At 31.7% G+C, this 18,810-nt stretch overlaps 1 protein-coding gene across 1 annotated transcript in view; it reads right to left on the reverse strand.

Annotated features, from left to right (window-relative positions):
- Positions 1 to 18,810, reverse strand: part of CNTNAP5 (contactin associated protein family member 5) — a 913,682-nt gene that overhangs the window by 96,649 nt on the left and 798,223 nt on the right. Inside the window, exon 19 of the mRNA XM_051985717.1 lies at positions 4,282 to 4,509. Coding sequence (XP_051841677.1) covers positions 4,282 to 4,509 — 228 coding nt within the window. The remainder of the gene's footprint in view (positions 1 to 4,281; positions 4,510 to 18,810) is intronic.

An 18,810-nucleotide genomic window follows, 5' to 3' on the forward strand; every position in this document is an offset into this window, starting at 1 on the left:
GCATATTATAAAGTACTGTGCTTGGAACATATGGACTAATTTGGACTCTTATCCTAACCATCAAGAAAACAAGAGGGGCAGATGATGAAAGAGAAGAAAATGGAACTGATTTCAGCAAGTCTTTTCATAGATTATATAAAGCACATAGAAACAAAAATAATATACAATCAATAAAACATTTTTCTGTATTCAGAAGTACCTAAGGACTTTGAGGACAACAGGGATGGCTCAGGTCAAAATTATGATGTGAAGTTTGTCTTTAATGTGCTCTTTACACTTTCCTTCCTCTCTTATCTCTTATCACCTTCTATATCCCACACACTGCACTCTCACACCACAAAAGTTTCTTAGTGTATAGCTTCAACAGCACTATTAGCTGGAGAGATAGAAGACTAGAGTTAATATCCCAGATTAGATTTTTAACAACTTTAAGACATGGACAAATAATTTTACCCACTGGAACCTGTTTCCTTTTGTGCAAAATGAGAAAACAATGCTTGTGGTAACTCAGAGATTTGTGGTGGAGAAAATTTTGTAAGCCACAAGGTGTTATATAAATGTGTTATTATTATGACCACTCCTATTGTAATTATTTATGCTCCAAGACTAATTTCCTCTTTTCATCCTACTTCATTAAAACATCTTTTCACTTATCTTAATCTACTTTAAGAAATTGGAAAGACAGTAGTAAGAACCAACCATTTATACATTAAAAAGATAATTTCTACTAACTAGAATTTGTTCTATCAATGTGGTTATTTTTAAAAGGACAGGAAAGGAAACAAAGAAAGCATATGTGCAACGTATAGTGTCAAACACTTTATTGATATTTTCTTATTTGAATCACACAATATTGCTGTGAAATGATTGTTATTTTACAGTCTAAAAAACTGAGACAGAGATTAAGTAACTTGCTTAGGGTCACACATTCAAAAAGTTTTGGAAGTGAGATTTGAACTCAGATATTCCTAACTCCCTTATCTACTGTGCCACTTAGCTGCTTAAAGGCAGTAGAAATATTTTGGAGATGGAAACTTTACTCTCAAAATTTGAATACAATTCTTGTGTAGCTAAGTAAATCTATTCTTCTAGTTACTTCCTTGTATTGATCATTTCCAATTTTTACTTTATACAATTTATTCAAATATGGTTATTATCCCATTTTTCCCTTCATTTCCTTCATTTGGGAGAAGGAATTGTATTCTGCCTTTTTTGTAACAATTGTACCTAGCACAGTGTATACCACAATGTTAGTAAATGTTTATCAACATATTTCTCTATTCAAAGACTATATTATATAGGTTGAAGAACAATTACTCCACTCAGTAAGAATGAACATTTGACAAGCCATACTCCAGTTGATAAATTGTCAAAGCATATGAATAGGCAATTTTCAGATGAAGAAATTAAAACCATTCCTAGTCATATGAAAAAAAAAATTGTTCTAAATCACTACTGATCAAAAATATGCAAATCAAGGCAATCCTCAGGTACCATTACACACTTTTCAGATTGGCTAAGATGACAAAAAAAGATGAATTTTGGAGGGATGTAGGAAAACTGGGACATTACATTGTTGGTGGAATTGTGAACTGAATCAATCATTCTGGAGAGCAATATGGAACTATGGCCAAATGGCTATCAAGGTGTGTATATTTTTTGATCCAGCAGTATCTCTACTAGATCTATATACCAAAAAGATCATAAAAAGGGTAAAGAGTCCATATATGCAAAAGTGTTTGTAGCAGCCCTTTTTGCAGTGGCAAGAAACTGGAAACTGAGCAGATGCCCATTAGTTGAAGAATGGCTACATAATTTATGGTATATGAATGTTATGGAATTGATATTGTTCTATAAGAAATAATCAGCAGGATGATTTCAAAGAGGCCTGGAGAGACTTACATGAACTGATGCTAAATTAAATGAGTAGAACAAAGGAACATTGTACACAGTAACAACAAGATTATGCAATGGTCAATTCTGAGGGATGTGGCTCTTTTCAACAGTGGGGTGATTGAAGCCAGTTCCAAAGGATTTGTGATAGAAAGAGCCAGAGAGAGGACTGTGGGGACTGAGTTTGGGTCAAAACATGGTATTTTTACCATTGTTGTTGTTTGCTTGCTTTTTTGACTCATTTTTTTCCCTTTTTGATCTGTGTTTTTTTTTTTTTTTCTTGTGCAGCATTATAATTGTGGAAATATATATAATTTGTACATGTTTAACATATAATGGATTACTTGCCGCCTAAGGGAGGGAGAAAAAATTTGGAACACAAGCTTTTGCAAGGGTGAATGTTGCAGAATATCTATGCATATATTTTGAAAATAAAAAGCATAAAATTTTTTAAAAATCATGTATCAATCCTTTAAAAGTGTGTCAGTTATCCTCAATAATGTGTCAATTCCTCTAATAAAGTGACCAAAAAATCATAGCACAAAATCCTCATATTAAAATAACAGTAGTAATAATTAATAATGTAGTGATCATGAAAAAGTATTAATTCATGCTCAAAAACAGGATGAACATTTATTTCTGTCATTAAAAATCTCAAGGGAAAGAACTTGTCTCCCAACCTATAACATTTTAGTCACCCAAACTACTCCTGATCTCCTAGCCATTACTTAACACTGAATACTAGAGTATTAAAATAGTTTTCATTAAAATATATGAAAATACTTTGACAAACATCCTTAATAAACAAAACAGGATCATTTCCAGAAACTTTTTGATGCAACTTTAAAGAGCATTAGCTTTTAAATGAAAATCTAATAATGTGAAATAAATTCAAATGAGATGCATATTCAAATCCTTAATTCCTCTTACAATTATTTCCAGTATTTATATGCGGTTCTGATAGATAGTCAATCAACCATCATTTATTAAGTACCTTTTATGTGGCTAGTAGTATTCTAAGTGACAAGAATATGAATAAAAAGATGAATATCAGAATATTCTAAATGGATGCAATGACAAAATAATTAATTTGTAGAGCTAAAAAGTATTTAATGTTAATCTAGTTAAATATCTAATTCAGCAAAAATACAGTTTTTAAAACATGCCTACCATATGATCAGGTAGTCTTTGTTTAAAGGCTTCTTCCTAAGACCTCAATTTCAGATAAACAATTCCATTTTTATACTTCTCTAATTACTATAACATTCTTTTCTTGTTTTGAGAAAAAAACAACTCTTTATAATGTTTAACTATTCTGTCCTCTAGAACCATTCACAAGAAGTCTTTGAGGCAGCTAGAGGGTTCAACAGATAAATCTTTGGGATTAGAGTCAAGAATACTGACATTGAAATCAGGCTTCAAACATTTACTACATATGGAATTCTGACCAAGTCATTTAATCTATGTCAAGTTTAGTTTCTTTCTCTGTATTGTAAACTATCTGGACACAATGGACATTAAAGTTCCTTCTAAGTATAAATCTAAGATCATATGATCCAATGATTATCTTAAACATAAAAGCTCTTCAAACATTTGAAGACAGATTTTTTTTTAAACAAACCAATTGTCTCATCTTCTCTGAGGATGTTCTATATCATATTACTGTTTATCTTCTACAATGCTTGAATATGTGTTTTATCAATAGTAACCACTTGCTACAAATTTTTTGAAGAAAAGGGTAAATGAGTATAATTAATTATCCATATGATATAGTTTACTTATGTTTTTCATATCTTTCATTATATTTTCCTGAATATGTTACTTTGTCAAAGGATTTTGGTTTGTTTGTTCCCTCTCCCTCAATACATGGTTTCCAGAAATGAACATACTATTTCAGATATTTTCTGTAACAATTGACAATATATAAGTTTTTACTAGTTTTTGTGATAGGGACTATATATCCAAAATTGTAGCTTAAGTATGCATTAACATTTTCTCTTCTAAAATAAGCCCTCTGAGAAGTGATTTTAATAAAGAAAAAAAAGATAAAAAATTCCAAAAATCTTTCCAAAATTGTATTTATTCTTACAATTTTTTTTTCCTTTATACACAATGGGCTCCAGCTTGGAATAAATAATAAAAAATTACTATTCTACTGTTGAATCAAATTAAGGTTGAAGCACTTGAGACTTCAGCACTCAAGTACTTGTCAGTCTGAATACTAATTGTGAACAGTAAAGTTTAATGCCTCCTAGTTGCTTTTGTCTAAAAGTAGGCAACATGAAGGGAACTAAATCCAAATCAGGATTAATGCAAATTCCAAAGGCCAGCCATTGTCATTCTAACACTGTATTGGTATCCATACAACCCCAGAGAATTAACACATACCATTCTTGCAGAGAAGAACAGCCATGTAGTCTTCAGTGTAAGAGTCAATGTATAGCAGAAGACTGGGTGTTTGGCCCGTCAAAAAATTAAATGCAATATTTTCCTTAGGTGATGGCATAATATCCATATAAATGGCTGAGGAGGAAATACTTGTATTCTTGGTCACTGGATAAGGTTCTTGAAAACCATATGTAATAGAAGTACCAGCTTCAAAAACAGCAGACACTTCTGTAAGATACAAGAAGAAAATTATATATAGAGTTAGTTCAGTGTTGTACACAAAATAAATCCTCTCTGAATGTTTTTCCATTACATTAATTGTATTGAGAATTACAAATTCTTTTTAAAATGGCCATTAAAGTATCCAAAAGTGGCCTTGTGCCATGAAAGATATTTGGATGTCTCAACAAGAAAGTTGTGACACTTAAAATCTCTGTGATTGTGGAGAAGTGCTTGAATTGCTTATGGACTTTACTTTCCTTAGCCATAAAATGAAAAGAATATTCACATTGTCAAACTCCAACACTTAGTATAAAGAAAGATGTTAGTAATCCTTAAGATGCTTTATGAATGTGAATTATTATTATTTCTCTGTTGTGTGGGAGAATTGGCTTGCAAAATGCAGAATCTTGTGAATTAGATGCAATAAATGAGAGATGTCTCTTATTGACAGGTCATTATAATTGAGGACCTGAGGACCAGAGCAGATGACAGAAGTCAATCTCCTCTATTCTAAGTATATTATATAAGGATCCTATGATTCATCAAAATTGGAGGTGGGTAGGATGGATCATGATACAGCAAGGGTACTGACAATTGACTTGCATAGTATTTTAACAATACATGGCATAGTTATGCATGCAATACAATATGCATAGACTACCAACCATCTGCACTAAATTTTGAAAAACTTGTCTTATAAAAAGGTTTGTAGATACCAATCAAGTAGCTCTCCATATTATAAATTTATTTATATACAACCATTTTTACACATGTTCAGAACTATGCCTAATGTAAATTAAATGAATACGATTAGAATTTTTACTTTGGTAAGATCCACACCTGAAATTCTGGAAGAAGAATGTGGCAGCTATAGATGGAGTGAGAAAAAATATTTAACCTTACAATATGACCCTTTGCAACTTTGCACACCTCTTCAAAAAAAAAAAAAAAAAAAAACAGAAAAAAAAACCCTCGTAACTGAATCTATTCTACCTTTAGAATGTTTACTGTATTTTGTATATCTTAGGTATTCCTTAGATTCATTTTTATCTGAATTTTACCTGTAGACAGAGGTCAAGGATAAAAGGGAAGTTGTGATTCAGCAGAAAGAGCACTGGCACTAGAATCAGAGGACTTGTGTTCAAATCCTACCTATGATAATATCAAATGATATTGGGCAAGTCACAGTCTATTCAAGCTTTACCTTCATCCTGTTCAAAATGAAGGGGATGAACTAAATAGTCATTGAGTTCCTTTAGAGTTCCTTTAGACAAACTAGATGGTAGAAGGAAATAAATCTAAGAAAGAAACAAATAAAAAAGCCTCTATCTTTGCCAAAATGCTCCAAACTCTTTCTTGGAGACTTATCTTTGAGATAAAAAGTGACTTCAGATACTTACTCAAATGTGACTCAAAGCAAGTGCTAAACCTTTTTTTCCTCAGTTATTCATATGTAAAATAAACAAGAGAAAGAATTTTTTTAAAACCTATATCTTGGCCAAAATCATTCCAAACTGGGGTCTTGAGGAGTTGGATTGAACAACAACAAAAAATCTCCAGAACTATAATCAGGGAACATTTTTCCAAAGTCATACATATTCCAGGGGATTACTTTTTAAATAAATCTCATTAAAATCTTTAGTAATTTCTCATTTTATGCACAAAATTCACATTTTCATACTTCTCTCTTTAAGTTCTCTATTTAGCCCTATCAATGTGCCTGAATGTGACTTTTGCTCATATTGTGATGGTACATTTGTTCCATCTTGAAAAAAAAATTAACAGTATCTATAGGAAAAAATTAAATAAAGTTGAATATTTGTGCATATTTTTGACAAATTAGAGATGTTATATCTTTTTTACTAAGTTTCAGCATGATTCATATTTCTTATTTACATCACAATATTAATATTTCTGCTTATAAAGACATGCAGTAAGAATCTGTGATGAGTGAAGTTTTTGGTTAATAATCAACTGTATTCCATCAGTTTTCTGAGTACATTTTCTAAGAGAATTTCTGCCCACAATGTAGGCTTCCATGTCCTACTTAGCAGAATAACAACTTTGTATTTCATGCTTCTTTTTCATTTTTCTTTTGTAAATCCTTAGTTTACTTCAGGACAATCCATTAAGAATAGAATACTAGGTGTAGGCAGATCTGCCACATGATCACATATGTTCTCTTTATTATTTATACTTAGAATAATCAATATAACCCAAAATGATTTTTTTTAACCAGCAGGAAAAGACAAGATATTTTGTTGTATTTTGTTGTATTTTCTAGTTTTATATTTACTGAGCATTTTTTTTAATTGTTGTTGTTTCTTTTTGTTTTGTTTTCATTTTTAGCAATCTGAAAGTGCTTAGTTAATCTCATGCCTAATTCTTCTTAGGTTTTTATGAGTGAATGCTATTTATTTCTTGAATTACATAAATGAAGGATTTTAGACCTCTTGATAAAAAACATCAAGTTTTATGATCACTTAAATATCCACTAAACTTAAAAATAGAAAAAGGCATGTCTCCAAGAGGCTTATTATATAATTTTCAAAAAAAGAATGTACACATAAAAAAGAAAAAAAATTAAAAATATTGTATGTCATATGTCTACTCTGTAGTACTGACAATAAATTTCATAGGACTATAGAGAAAAGAAAGGAGATAAAGCTAAAGAAGTCTAAAAACTGAAGAAGCTGGGAGAAGTAATAGGAAAGAGATAAAATTTGGGCTGGAGCATGATGTGGTACTTTAACTGGAAATTAGACAATGGAGATCACTCTGGCCAAATCCATGAAAATCCATGAAATTAGTAAAAGGACAGTGTGAGAGCGCCCCAAATCGGTGGTTCAGAGGTCCTGAGTTAAGATCCAACTCGAGACATTCCGTTGGCCTATAGGTAATGACTTAAACATATGTTAAACCTTCTTTTTTGTTTAACAGTGGCCAAACAATATTTGGAAATCAGTCAAATTATATGATTTTTATAATGACAACAATATGACAATCAAATGGAAATATTCCATGTAATAGAACAAATCAAAAAGAAACAAAAATAAATGTTGTTCTTGAAATCATAAGGATTAATTAACCTATCCTTTTTACCCCACAACAGCCCTTATCATGACTTTCAGAGACCAAAGAAAGGGCTGGATAAATTCTCCCTATATAATCTGGTTTGGAAGAAAATATTTGATATCTATATGTCAAAAGTTTTAGGGAAATGAATTAATGATTCCACCATAATATCTTGAAAAAATGTTAGACACATTATCTAAAGACAACCTTAATTCTGAATGGATCTCTGTATAATTCAGCAAAATTGGATTTGACCTCAACTATTTCTCTGAACCATATTCAATCCCAATGTTTCCTAGTTCACGGAATCCCACTGCAAAATATTTCAGATCATCCTGGGTTAGAGTAATATTAATTTATAACAGGTAAGGAACTTCATGATTTCTTTTATCAAAAGAGATATCAGAAACTCAAGAAAATGATTGCTTTATCTGGGAATTTTAAACATTTTTTCAACATGCACCTCAAAATATTTCAATATTAGTTTTATTTATAATCACATGAGTTTTATTTTATGCATTTAAAAATAACATTCTTGTGAAGATTCTGGGAAGAAGATGAAATAGATTGATAGATTTCAAGTTCTCCAGATTCCCCTCAAAAATAGAACATATTTACACATCAAGACAAACATAAACTGGTGAAAAATCAAGATTTGGGGCACAATAGTGGTCCTCCTGGTACAACCCAACAAGATTTTAAGAAAGATCCCAAGCAGGGATTAACCTCTATAAAGTGCAAACACCTCCCAGTTAGCTCTGTTGAAACAGCAATTGGGGACCCCTTGGACTAGCTAGGTGTGGCTAGGGCCTCCACAGGAACCACAGGGATATTCACCTCCTCGACTGTTTGTCGAGTTAGGATTTGAGTCTGGGAAGATGGAATGAACCTCAGCTGATTGGGAACACTAAGCCTAGCTGTGCTGCTGAGATTCAACCCTGGATGAGAAGGAAGCCAGCACTGGATAGTGCAAAAGGGATGTTGTTGGCTGTGGGCACTTGCATCATCTCCCCACTCCATGATTAGAGGTGCTTACACTAATAACTCTTATTTAAAAAAATGAGACCATGAAGAAGAAAGAACCCCGACATTGAAATATCCTGTGGGAACATGGAAGACTGGGATTCAGCTTCAGAGGAGGACACTGAAGTAGAAAAAGCTTCCACCACAAAGAGTAACATAAAATGTGTCTCTGCCTAGAGAGAATTTATAGAAAGACTCAAAAAAGAATTTAAAAATAAAATAAGAGATTCATTATAATAATAATGATGATAAACAACCAGGAAAAACAAGATAATGAAAAAAATTAACCAACCAGAAAAGATTTAGAGTCTCAAAGATGAAAATAATTCTTTGAAATTTAAAATTGGGAAAGAGATGCCAGTGAAGTTATGAGAGACCAAAAAATAGCAAGACAGATTATAAAAAATGAGAAAATAGAATGTGGACCATCCTATAAGAAAAATGACAAATTTGAAGAACAGATCACAAAGATAAAATATAAGAAAAATTGGACTGACAGAAAATTGTGACCAAAATGAGAACCTTGACACAATAATGGAGGAAATAATCCCAGAAAATTGTTCTGGAGTAATAGAACATGAGGGGAAAGTAGAAATAGAAAAATCCACCAATCACCACCTCAATAAGATCCTTTGTAGAAGACGCAAAGGAATAGTATCACCTAATTTTAAAACTCCCAGATCAAAAAGAAAATTTTGCAAGGAATTAGAAAAACATACAAGAAGACTACAGATCCTGGAAACATTTCTATCGATAATAATAAAAAAAAAAAACTAGAACTTAAGCCAAAACTATTATATCCAGTAAAATTATCTTTAAGTTTGAATAAGAAACCTGGACATTCAAAGACTCTGAAGATTTTCAGGACTTTCTATTGACTAAACTTGACCTTAAAAGAAAATTAAGCAGATAAGAGCCAATATCAAAGATCAATATTAAGGAACTTAACATGGACAAACTTTTTAAACATGGACAATTTTTTTTTACATGGGAAATGTATAATATGTGTTTAAGAGTCAAAAACACATAAGATATACATTAAAGGGTAGTTCAAAAGAAAGATTGACAGAGTTGAGTTAAAAATAGTAATTGTATTATATAAACCAGGTGCAGAGGAAGAAATAACAAAGAGGCATTAAAGAGGGTAGGAGGGCTCATGGGTCTAAAAACCTATTCACATAGGGAATGAGTTTGAAAGACAACACTACATATATACCATGAAGGATATACCCTCCAAAACCTATAAAGAAATAAGAGGGAGGAATAAGCAGGTGGGGAAGCAAAGAATGAGGGAAGCAAACAAGGACGTCATCCATGGATGGGGGGAGGTCAAGTAATAGCAAGACAAGTTATGGAGCAGAATTTAAGCAAAGAGTCAGCAGGACTGGGAAAGGTGTGTGTGTGTGTGTGTGTGTGTGTGTGTGTGTGTGTGTGTGTGTGTGTCTGTGTGTCTGTGTGTGTATGTATCTATGTGTGTATCTACATATTTATACATATTTTTTCTTAATTAAGCTTGCTTGGAATGGTAAAGAGGGACAAAGAGGGAAAATAAAGTAAATAAAGTACACAGTAGAGAACCAAAGTACAATTTACAAGAAAGTAAAGAAAAAGTGGACATTTGTGAATATAATTTCTTCTACTAATATGTATCTGGTAATTTGTTGTTATATATTTTGAATCCTTTCTGATCTTCTACTGGTTACATGGCAAGGCTCTCTTTTGTTTTGCTTTATTTTGTTTTGTATTCCTTTTCTGTTTTTTTTTTTTTCTTTTTTCAAATTAAAAAAAAAAAAACATTCTGAGAAAAGAACAAGCAACTTCACTGGACAAATTGGTGTATAAAAAATAAAGTACCCCTGTCATGTGTATTATAATATCCTGAAAAGGAAATAAAAGCTGCATAAGTATTATGTCATATTTACAGTCTTTCTTCCATTCAAGATTAAGGTTTTGCAAAACAAAAGAAATATAGGAAGTGAATAGCTGTCTATTGAAGTCTAACAGAATACAATATGTATTGCGGAGCTGTCAAGTCAAATCAAGATTATGGTTTAAGATAGCAGAATGATAGATTCTAGAGTCAGGATTTTAAGATCTTTTTAGGATTAGGAATAATATGGTCCCTAGCGATTTGCCTTTCTTTAAATTGAGAATTGAAATTTCAGTAGAGGGGCAAAGAAAACTGACCAAATAAAACATTATAACTGGATATTTTGTGGTGTATTAGCTTTACTGAATAGCAATAGAGTTCCGTATTAGTCATTCATAGAAAATAATAATAAAAAAAGAAAAGAATAATACATAGGGTTTCAGGCATTTATAATCCGATCTACTGATTTTTATTAAAAATGAAAAATTATTATTTTAATAAAATTATTTCTTAGATATTGCCAATACCAATTTGGATAGGAATCATGACAAAAAAAAACATAAAAATGAAACATACTTCAAATTTAAAAGAAATGGAAATGATAGAAAAGTTATGATATAAGTCAGAAATATTTATAACTATGTGATTTTGTGTGTGTGTGTGTGTGTGTGTGTGTGTGTGTGTGTGTGTGTTTTGGGAAAAGGAAAAAGTGGAGAACACTGTCATTTAAAAACTTTCACCACCAAGGACCTTCCTAACGTTCAAGTTTTCTTAGTTTACCCTTATCAATATACTCTATGATCAAATAACCCTGACCTCCCTTCTTTTCTTCATACAAAACATTCTACCTTCCTTTGTTTTTTGCTTTTCCATTAGCTGCCCGTAGGCTATCTTTTTTTCTTAAACTTCTGACACTTTTTTATGTTTTTTTTTCTTTTTTTCAAATTCAAAATTCTGAAAATGGATTTTTATAGGATCCCTCTTCCCTCTCCAACACCTTCCTCCTGCAGTTTCCTTTCATCTACACTGAATATATCTTTTATATGCTCGTTTTTATAAAATTTCCCTCATAGAATCAAAAATGAAATATGTTTTTGCTTTTCTTTGAATCCTCATTGTTCTTCACAGTGTCTGGTACATAAAAAGTGTTTAATAAATACACAAAGAATTGATTGCGTAAAAATAAAGGGTTAGAAAATAGCAATTTCAGTGCAGTGTAGATGTAGTTTGAAACATTCAGATTGGATGAAAGAAATGCATGAGATATACTACTCCTAGGTGGCCATGATGGCAGAATAAAAGGAAATCACTGTAGCTCTTCCATGTTCAACTCAGGGCAGCTATAAAATAGTGTCACAAAATAGATCCTGCAGCAGAACCAGTGAGGTGAAACAATATTTTAGAGCAGAAAAGTTGTAAGACTGTGAGAAGTCTTGTCTCCTCAGGTCAAAGATGAAGAGCAGTCCAGGACTGGAAATTTCCCAGTGAGCCAGGCAGAAAATCCAACTACAGTAAAGCAGCCAAAGCTCAGAAGCACCAATGTAATGGAGTGGGTTAATGCCAACTACCAAATCCCATACACAAACACACACACACTCATTACCACCTCTTAGTTTAACCTGGGGAGCCAATATGCTAAAATTCCCAGAATTACAATGTGATATGACATAACCCTAGGCAAATGGGCATCTCCCTTTGGCCCAATAATAACAACAACAACAGATGGATCTGGTCATATAAAGTTATACTGACAGGAAAGACCAAGACATAAACTCAAAAAAGGATGACAATGTTAAAACACCTATGGAAAACCCCCTCCACTCCCCTCCCCCCCCAAAAAAGGAAAGAGATGTTAAGTCCAGAAAGCACTCAGGGAAGAGCTCAAAAAGAAATTTAAAAATCATATAAGAGAGGTAAAATTTGAGGAAAAATGAGAATATGCAAGAGAATTATGAAAAAAATAGTCAACATCTTGTAAATCTGTTTAAACAGTAGAATTGACCAAGTGTAAAAGGAGATGCAAAAAAAAAAAAAAAAAAAAGGAGCTACATTGAGGAAAAGAACTTCTTAAAGAGTAAAATTGTCTTCCAGGAGTGGTATCAAAATGGTAAAATGAAGAGAGGAAGCTGCTTGAGCTCTTCCAGTTTCACTCAAAAACCACAAGAAACCAAGCCTCTGAATAGTCTAACAAAATGAAACCTCTCTTCAGTTCAAGGTAAAATGGAAAAATTTCAAGAAAGGTCAGTTTCACCGGAATGAAAAGGGTATTCAGCCCAGCTCAGAAAAACTCTGGGAAAGCCAGTGAGAGGGTCTTTCTCTCAGCAAAAGAACAACTGAGATACTCAGTCTGGCTCAATGGAAGAGCAAATCAGTGAGACAGCCTTCAGTCTCAGCTCAGAAGGCAAACTCTGAAAAATCAGGCTTTTTCCTGAAAAGAGCAAGCAAAGCTACATCCTGAAAACATAAGGGGCCTCTGGGCTCAAAGCCAAGACTAAAAAGCTAGAAAAAGAACAAATTAAAAAAAAAATTTAAATGCCATATTAGAAATTCTGAAATGCAAAGGAGATATTAAAAAAATTTAAACTAAGAAAACTATTGAACTAACAAATAAAAGTAAGAGTTGGTTTTATGGGAAAAAACCCCAAAAGATATAAACCTTGGGCTAATTTGATTTAAAAAAAAAGGAAAGAAAAAACAAATCAGCAGAGTCAAAAATGAAAAGGATAAACTTACCACCAATGAAAAAAAATTAAAGCAATAATTAGGAGTCATTTTGCCCAACTGTATGACAGCAAGTTTGACAATTTAACATAAATCTATGAATATTCACAAAAATATAAATTGCTCAGATTAACAGAAAAGGAAAAATTATATTAATGATTGTTTCTTTGATTTGTTCCTTGATCAATGAAATAAATTACTTAATTGTCCCATTTTAGAAAAAAAATTGAAAAAGCTTTTGATGACCTCCCTAAGAAAAAAATCTCTAGGACCAAATGGATGCACAAGTTAATTCTACCAAACATTTGAAGAACAATTAATACCAATACCAGATAAACTATTTGGAAAAAATTGTGAAAGGAGTCCTGCCAAATTCCTTCTATGACACAAAGATGGTATTAATACTTAAACCATGAAGAGCCAAAACAAAGAAAGAATATTTCAAACCAATTTCCCAAAAAATATTGATGCAAAAATATTAAATAAAATATTAGCAGAGAGATTATAGAAATTTATCAGCAGGATAATACACTATGACCAAGTGGGATTTATACCATGAATCCACAATGCTACAATATCAGGAAACCTATTACTATAGTCGACCATATTAATAATAAAACCAACAGAAATCATATTATAATCTCAATAGATACAGAAAAAGCTTTTGACAAAATACAGCACAAATTCATATTTAAAACACAAGAGAATAGAGATAAAGAGAGCTTTTAAAAAATAATAAGCAGTATCTATCCAAAACCAACAGTGAGCATTATTTATAATGGAGAGAAGCTGGACACATTTTCAATAAGATCAATGGTGAAACAAGGATGCCCATTATAACCACAATTATTTAACATTGTCCTAGAAATGTGGGCTTTAGCAATAATAAAAGAAAAAGAAATTAAAGGATTTAAAATAGACAACAAGAAATAAAACTATCATTCTTTGTAGATAATATGATGATATACTTAGAGAATCCAAGAAAATCATCCAAAAAACTACTTAAAACAATTATCAACTTTAGCAAAGTTACAGGACGTCAAATAAACCCACCCAAATTATCAGCATTTTTAGATATTACTGACAAATCCAATCAGCAAGAAATAGAGAAATTCCATTTAAAATTACAATATAAAATATTTGAGGTATATCTGCCAAGAAAAATTCAAAAACTATGTGAATGTGATTCCAAAACTTCTCACACAAATAAATTCAGATCTAAACAATTGGAAAAGTGTTTAGGATAGGCTGAGCTAATAAAATAAAAATGATAATTCTGCCTAAATTGGTCTGTTTGTTCAATGTCATACCAATCAAACTGCCAAAACATTATTTGATAGAACTAGAAAAAAAAATAATGAAATTCATCTGGAAGAACAAAAGGTCAAGAACATCAAGGAAATTAATAATAAAAAAAAGAAATACAAAAGATTCTGGCTTAGCAGTACCATACCTAAAACTATTTTATGAAGCAGTATTAACCAAAACTATTTGGTACTGGCTAAGAAACAGAGTGGCGAATCAGTGAAATAGTTTAGATACACACAACACAATAATCAAGGCCTATAATAATAATAATGTAGTATTTGATAAATTCCCAAACTCCACTACTGGAATAAGAGCTCACTATTTGACAAGAATTGTTGGGGAAACTGGAAAATGTCAGAAACTCAGCATAGACCTACATTTCACATTTCATACCAAAATAAGGTAAAAATGGTGACATGATTGGGGCATCAAGGATGATAGCATAAACAAATTAGGAGAACAAGGTATAATTTACCTATCAGATCTTTGGAGAAGGGAGGAATTTATGGCCAAAGAATGAGAGAACTTTATAAAAGGCAAAATGGACAATTTTGATCACATTAAATTAAAAATGTTTTGCACAAACATAATCATCAGAAACAAGATGAAAAAGAAAGTATAAAGCTGGGAAGAAAATCTTTACATCCAGTGTTTCTGATAAATATCCTATTTTTAATATATATAAAGAACTGTGTCAAATTTATAAGAATACAACTCATTCCCCAATTGATATATGGTCAAAGGATATGAGCAGACAATTTTCAGATGACTAATCTAAAGCTATCTGTAAGTATATGAAAAAATGCTCTAAATCATTCTTGATTAGGGAAATGCACATTAAAACAACTTTGAGATACCACCTCACACCTCTCAGATTGGCTAAAATGATAGGAAAGGATAATGATAAATGTTAAAGGGAATGTGGGAAAACTGGAACATTAATCCATTGTTGTTGGAGTTGTGAAGTGATCCAACCATTCTGGAGAGATTTGAAACTATGCCCAAAGAGCTATAAAACTGTGTATACCCTTTAACCAAACAGTGCCTTTACTGGTTCTATATTCCAAGGAAATCATAAAGGAGGGGAAAGAACCTACATATGCAAAAATGTTTGTAACAGCTATTTTTGTTGTGGCAAAAAACTGAAAAATTTGAACATGCCCATCAATTGGGGAATGGCTGAATAAGCTGTGGTATATGAATGTAATGGAATATTATTGTTCTATAAAAATGATGACCAATCTGATTTTAGAAAGATCTGTGAAGATTTATATGAACTGATGCTAAATGAAAGGCACAGAACCAGAAATACATTGTACAAAACAGCAAGAATGTGTGATGATCAACTATGAAATTCTTTTCAGTGTTTTAGTGATCCATGCAACATCAATAGATCTTATACCAAAAATACTCTCTATATTGAGAAAAAAAAAAAACCTATGGATATTAAATATAAATAAATAAATGATATTTTCATTTCTTTTTTTTTTTCTATTTTTCTCTCCCATGGTTTTTCGTTTTGTTCTGATTTTTCCCTCCCAGCATTATTCATAAAGCAATGTATATTAAAATAATTTGTTTATTTTTTGAAAAGTGTAATTTTCCAAATGGAAAAGAAACACTAAAGCAAATTTGAGGAAAATAACAGCTTAAAGTTACAATTAGGTAAATGGATAATATCTCTATGAGATATCAAAAATAAAACAAACAACTTCACAAAAATGACCAAAAAATGGAAGAAAATGTAAAATATATCATGGGAAAAACAACCAACCTTGAAAATAGATCCGGGAGAACAATATCAGAACAACTAGACTACCTAAAAACTATAATCAAAGATTGGATTACAATAATCATTAATGATTCTGTTTTGTGAACTAACCTATTGCACTGATCAGGATTCTTAGCCAGTTCCAAATGGTTTTTGATGACTGCTGCTTTAGTTTTAGATCTGGTATATACAGGTCACCTTCATTTGCATGCTTTTTCATTTATTCCTTTGAAATTCTTGACCTTTTGTTCTTCCAAATGAACTTTGTTATTATTTTTTCTTGCTGTGTAAAAGAATTTCTTAGGACTTTGTTATGGCACTGAATAAGTAGACCAACTTAGGCAGAATTGTCAACTTTATTATATTAGTTTGGCCTATCCATGAGCACTTGATAGTCTTCTGATTGTTTAGATGTGATTTTCTTTGTATAGAAAGTGTTTTGTAATTGTGTTCATATAGTTTCTGTCTTTGTTTTATCAGATAGACACACACACACACACATATATTATCTATAGTAATTTTAAATGGAATTTCTATTTGTGTCATTTGCTGCTGGATTTTGTTGGTAACATGTAGAAATGCTGAGGATTGATTTATGTGGATTTATTTTGTATTTTGTAACTTTGCTAAAGTTGTGAATTGTTTCTAGTAGTTTTTTAATTGATTCTCTAGGATTCTCTGAGTATGCCATCATATCATGTGCAAAGAGTGATAATTTGGTTTCCTCATTACTTACTCTTATCCCTTTAATTTCTTTTCCCCCTCTTATTGCTACAGCTAGTATTTCTAGTACAATATTGAATAGTAATGGACAATCTTGTTTCACCCCTGATCTTATTGGGATTAGTTTTGGCTTAGCCCCCTTACATGTGATGCTTACTTATGGTTTTAAATAGATGCTACTGATCATCTTAAGGAAAATTCCATTAATTTCTATACTTTCTATTGTTTTTAATGGGAATTAGTGTTGGATTTTCTCAAGTGTTTTTTCTGAATCTATTGAGACAATCACATAGTTTCTGTTACTTTGGTTATTGATATAGTGAATTATGCCAATAGTTTTCCTAATATTTAACCCAACCCTGCATTCCTGGTATAAATCCTATTTAAAAATGTTGTTTTATCCTGATGACAACTTTCTGTAATCTCGTTGCTAATATAGTTCAACATTTTTATATCACTATACATTAGGGAAATCAATCTATAATTTTCTTTCTCTGTTTTGACCCTACCTGGTTTAGGTATTGGCACCATACTGCTAAAAACACATTGGCACTTTTATGACACATTAATATCTGTGTCATAAAAGGAACTTGGTAGGACTCTTTCTTTCCCTATTTTTACAAATAATTTGCATATTATTGGAATTAATTGTTCTTTAAATGTTTGATAGAATTCACATTTCTTGTTTTGAGCACATGGTACCTATACATAAATACACCATACAATAAATAGGTCATCAAACCCTCAAATTCAAATGTTAAAAGGCAGAAATATTAAATATATTTTTAAAGATCATATTGCATTAAAATTATGTTCAACAAAGAGCAATGGAAAGATAGCTTAAAATTAATTGGAAACTAAATAAATGAATTTTAAAGAATAAATGGATCAAAGACCAAATCAAAGTAACAATCATTAAGTTCATTGAGGAGAATGAAAACAATGTGACAACATATCAAAATAAATGGGATGCAGCCAAAATAGTAGTTAGAGGAAAATTCAAATTTGTGACCAAAGATGAACTAGAGACCATTACTGATCAGAAAATAGAAAATTTTGATTACATCAAATTAAAAAGCCTTTATACAAACAAAACTAATGCAAACAAGATTAGAAGGGAAGCAACAAACTGGGAAAACATCTTCACAGTTAAAGGTTCTGATAAAGGCCTCATTTCCAAAATATATAGAGAACTGACTCAAATTTATAAGAAATCAAGCCATTCTCCAATTGATAAATGGTCAAAGGATATGAACAGACAATTTTCAGAGGATGAAATTGAAACTATTACCACTCATATGAAAGAGTGTTCCAAATCATTATTGATCAGAGAAATGCAAATTAAGACAACTCTGAGATACCACTACACACCTGTCAGATTGGCTAAGGTGACAGGGAAAAAATAATGATGAATGTTGGAGGGGATGCGGGAAAACTGGGACACTAATGCATTGTTGGTGGAGTTGTGAACGAATCCAACCATTCTGGAGAGCAATCTGGAATTATGCCCAAAAAATTATCAAATTGTGCATACCCTTTGATCCATCCGTGTTTCTATTGGGCTTATATCCCAAAGAAATATTAAAGAAGGGAAAGGGACCTGTATGTGCCAAAATGTTTGTAGCAGCCCTGTTTGTAGTGGCTAGAAACTGGAAAATGAATGGATGCCCATCAATTGGAGAATGGCTGGGGAAATTGTGGTATATGAATGGTATGGAATATTATTGTTCTGTAAGAAATGACCAGCAGGATGAATACAGAGAGGACTGGCGAGACTTACATGAACTGATGCTAAGTGAAATGAGCAGAACCAGGA

The sequence above is a fragment of the Antechinus flavipes genome, chromosome 3, assembly GCF_016432865.1.
Source record: "Antechinus flavipes isolate AdamAnt ecotype Samford, QLD, Australia chromosome 3, AdamAnt_v2, whole genome shotgun sequence".
Taxonomy (NCBI): Eukaryota; Metazoa; Chordata; class Mammalia; order Dasyuromorphia; family Dasyuridae; genus Antechinus; species Antechinus flavipes.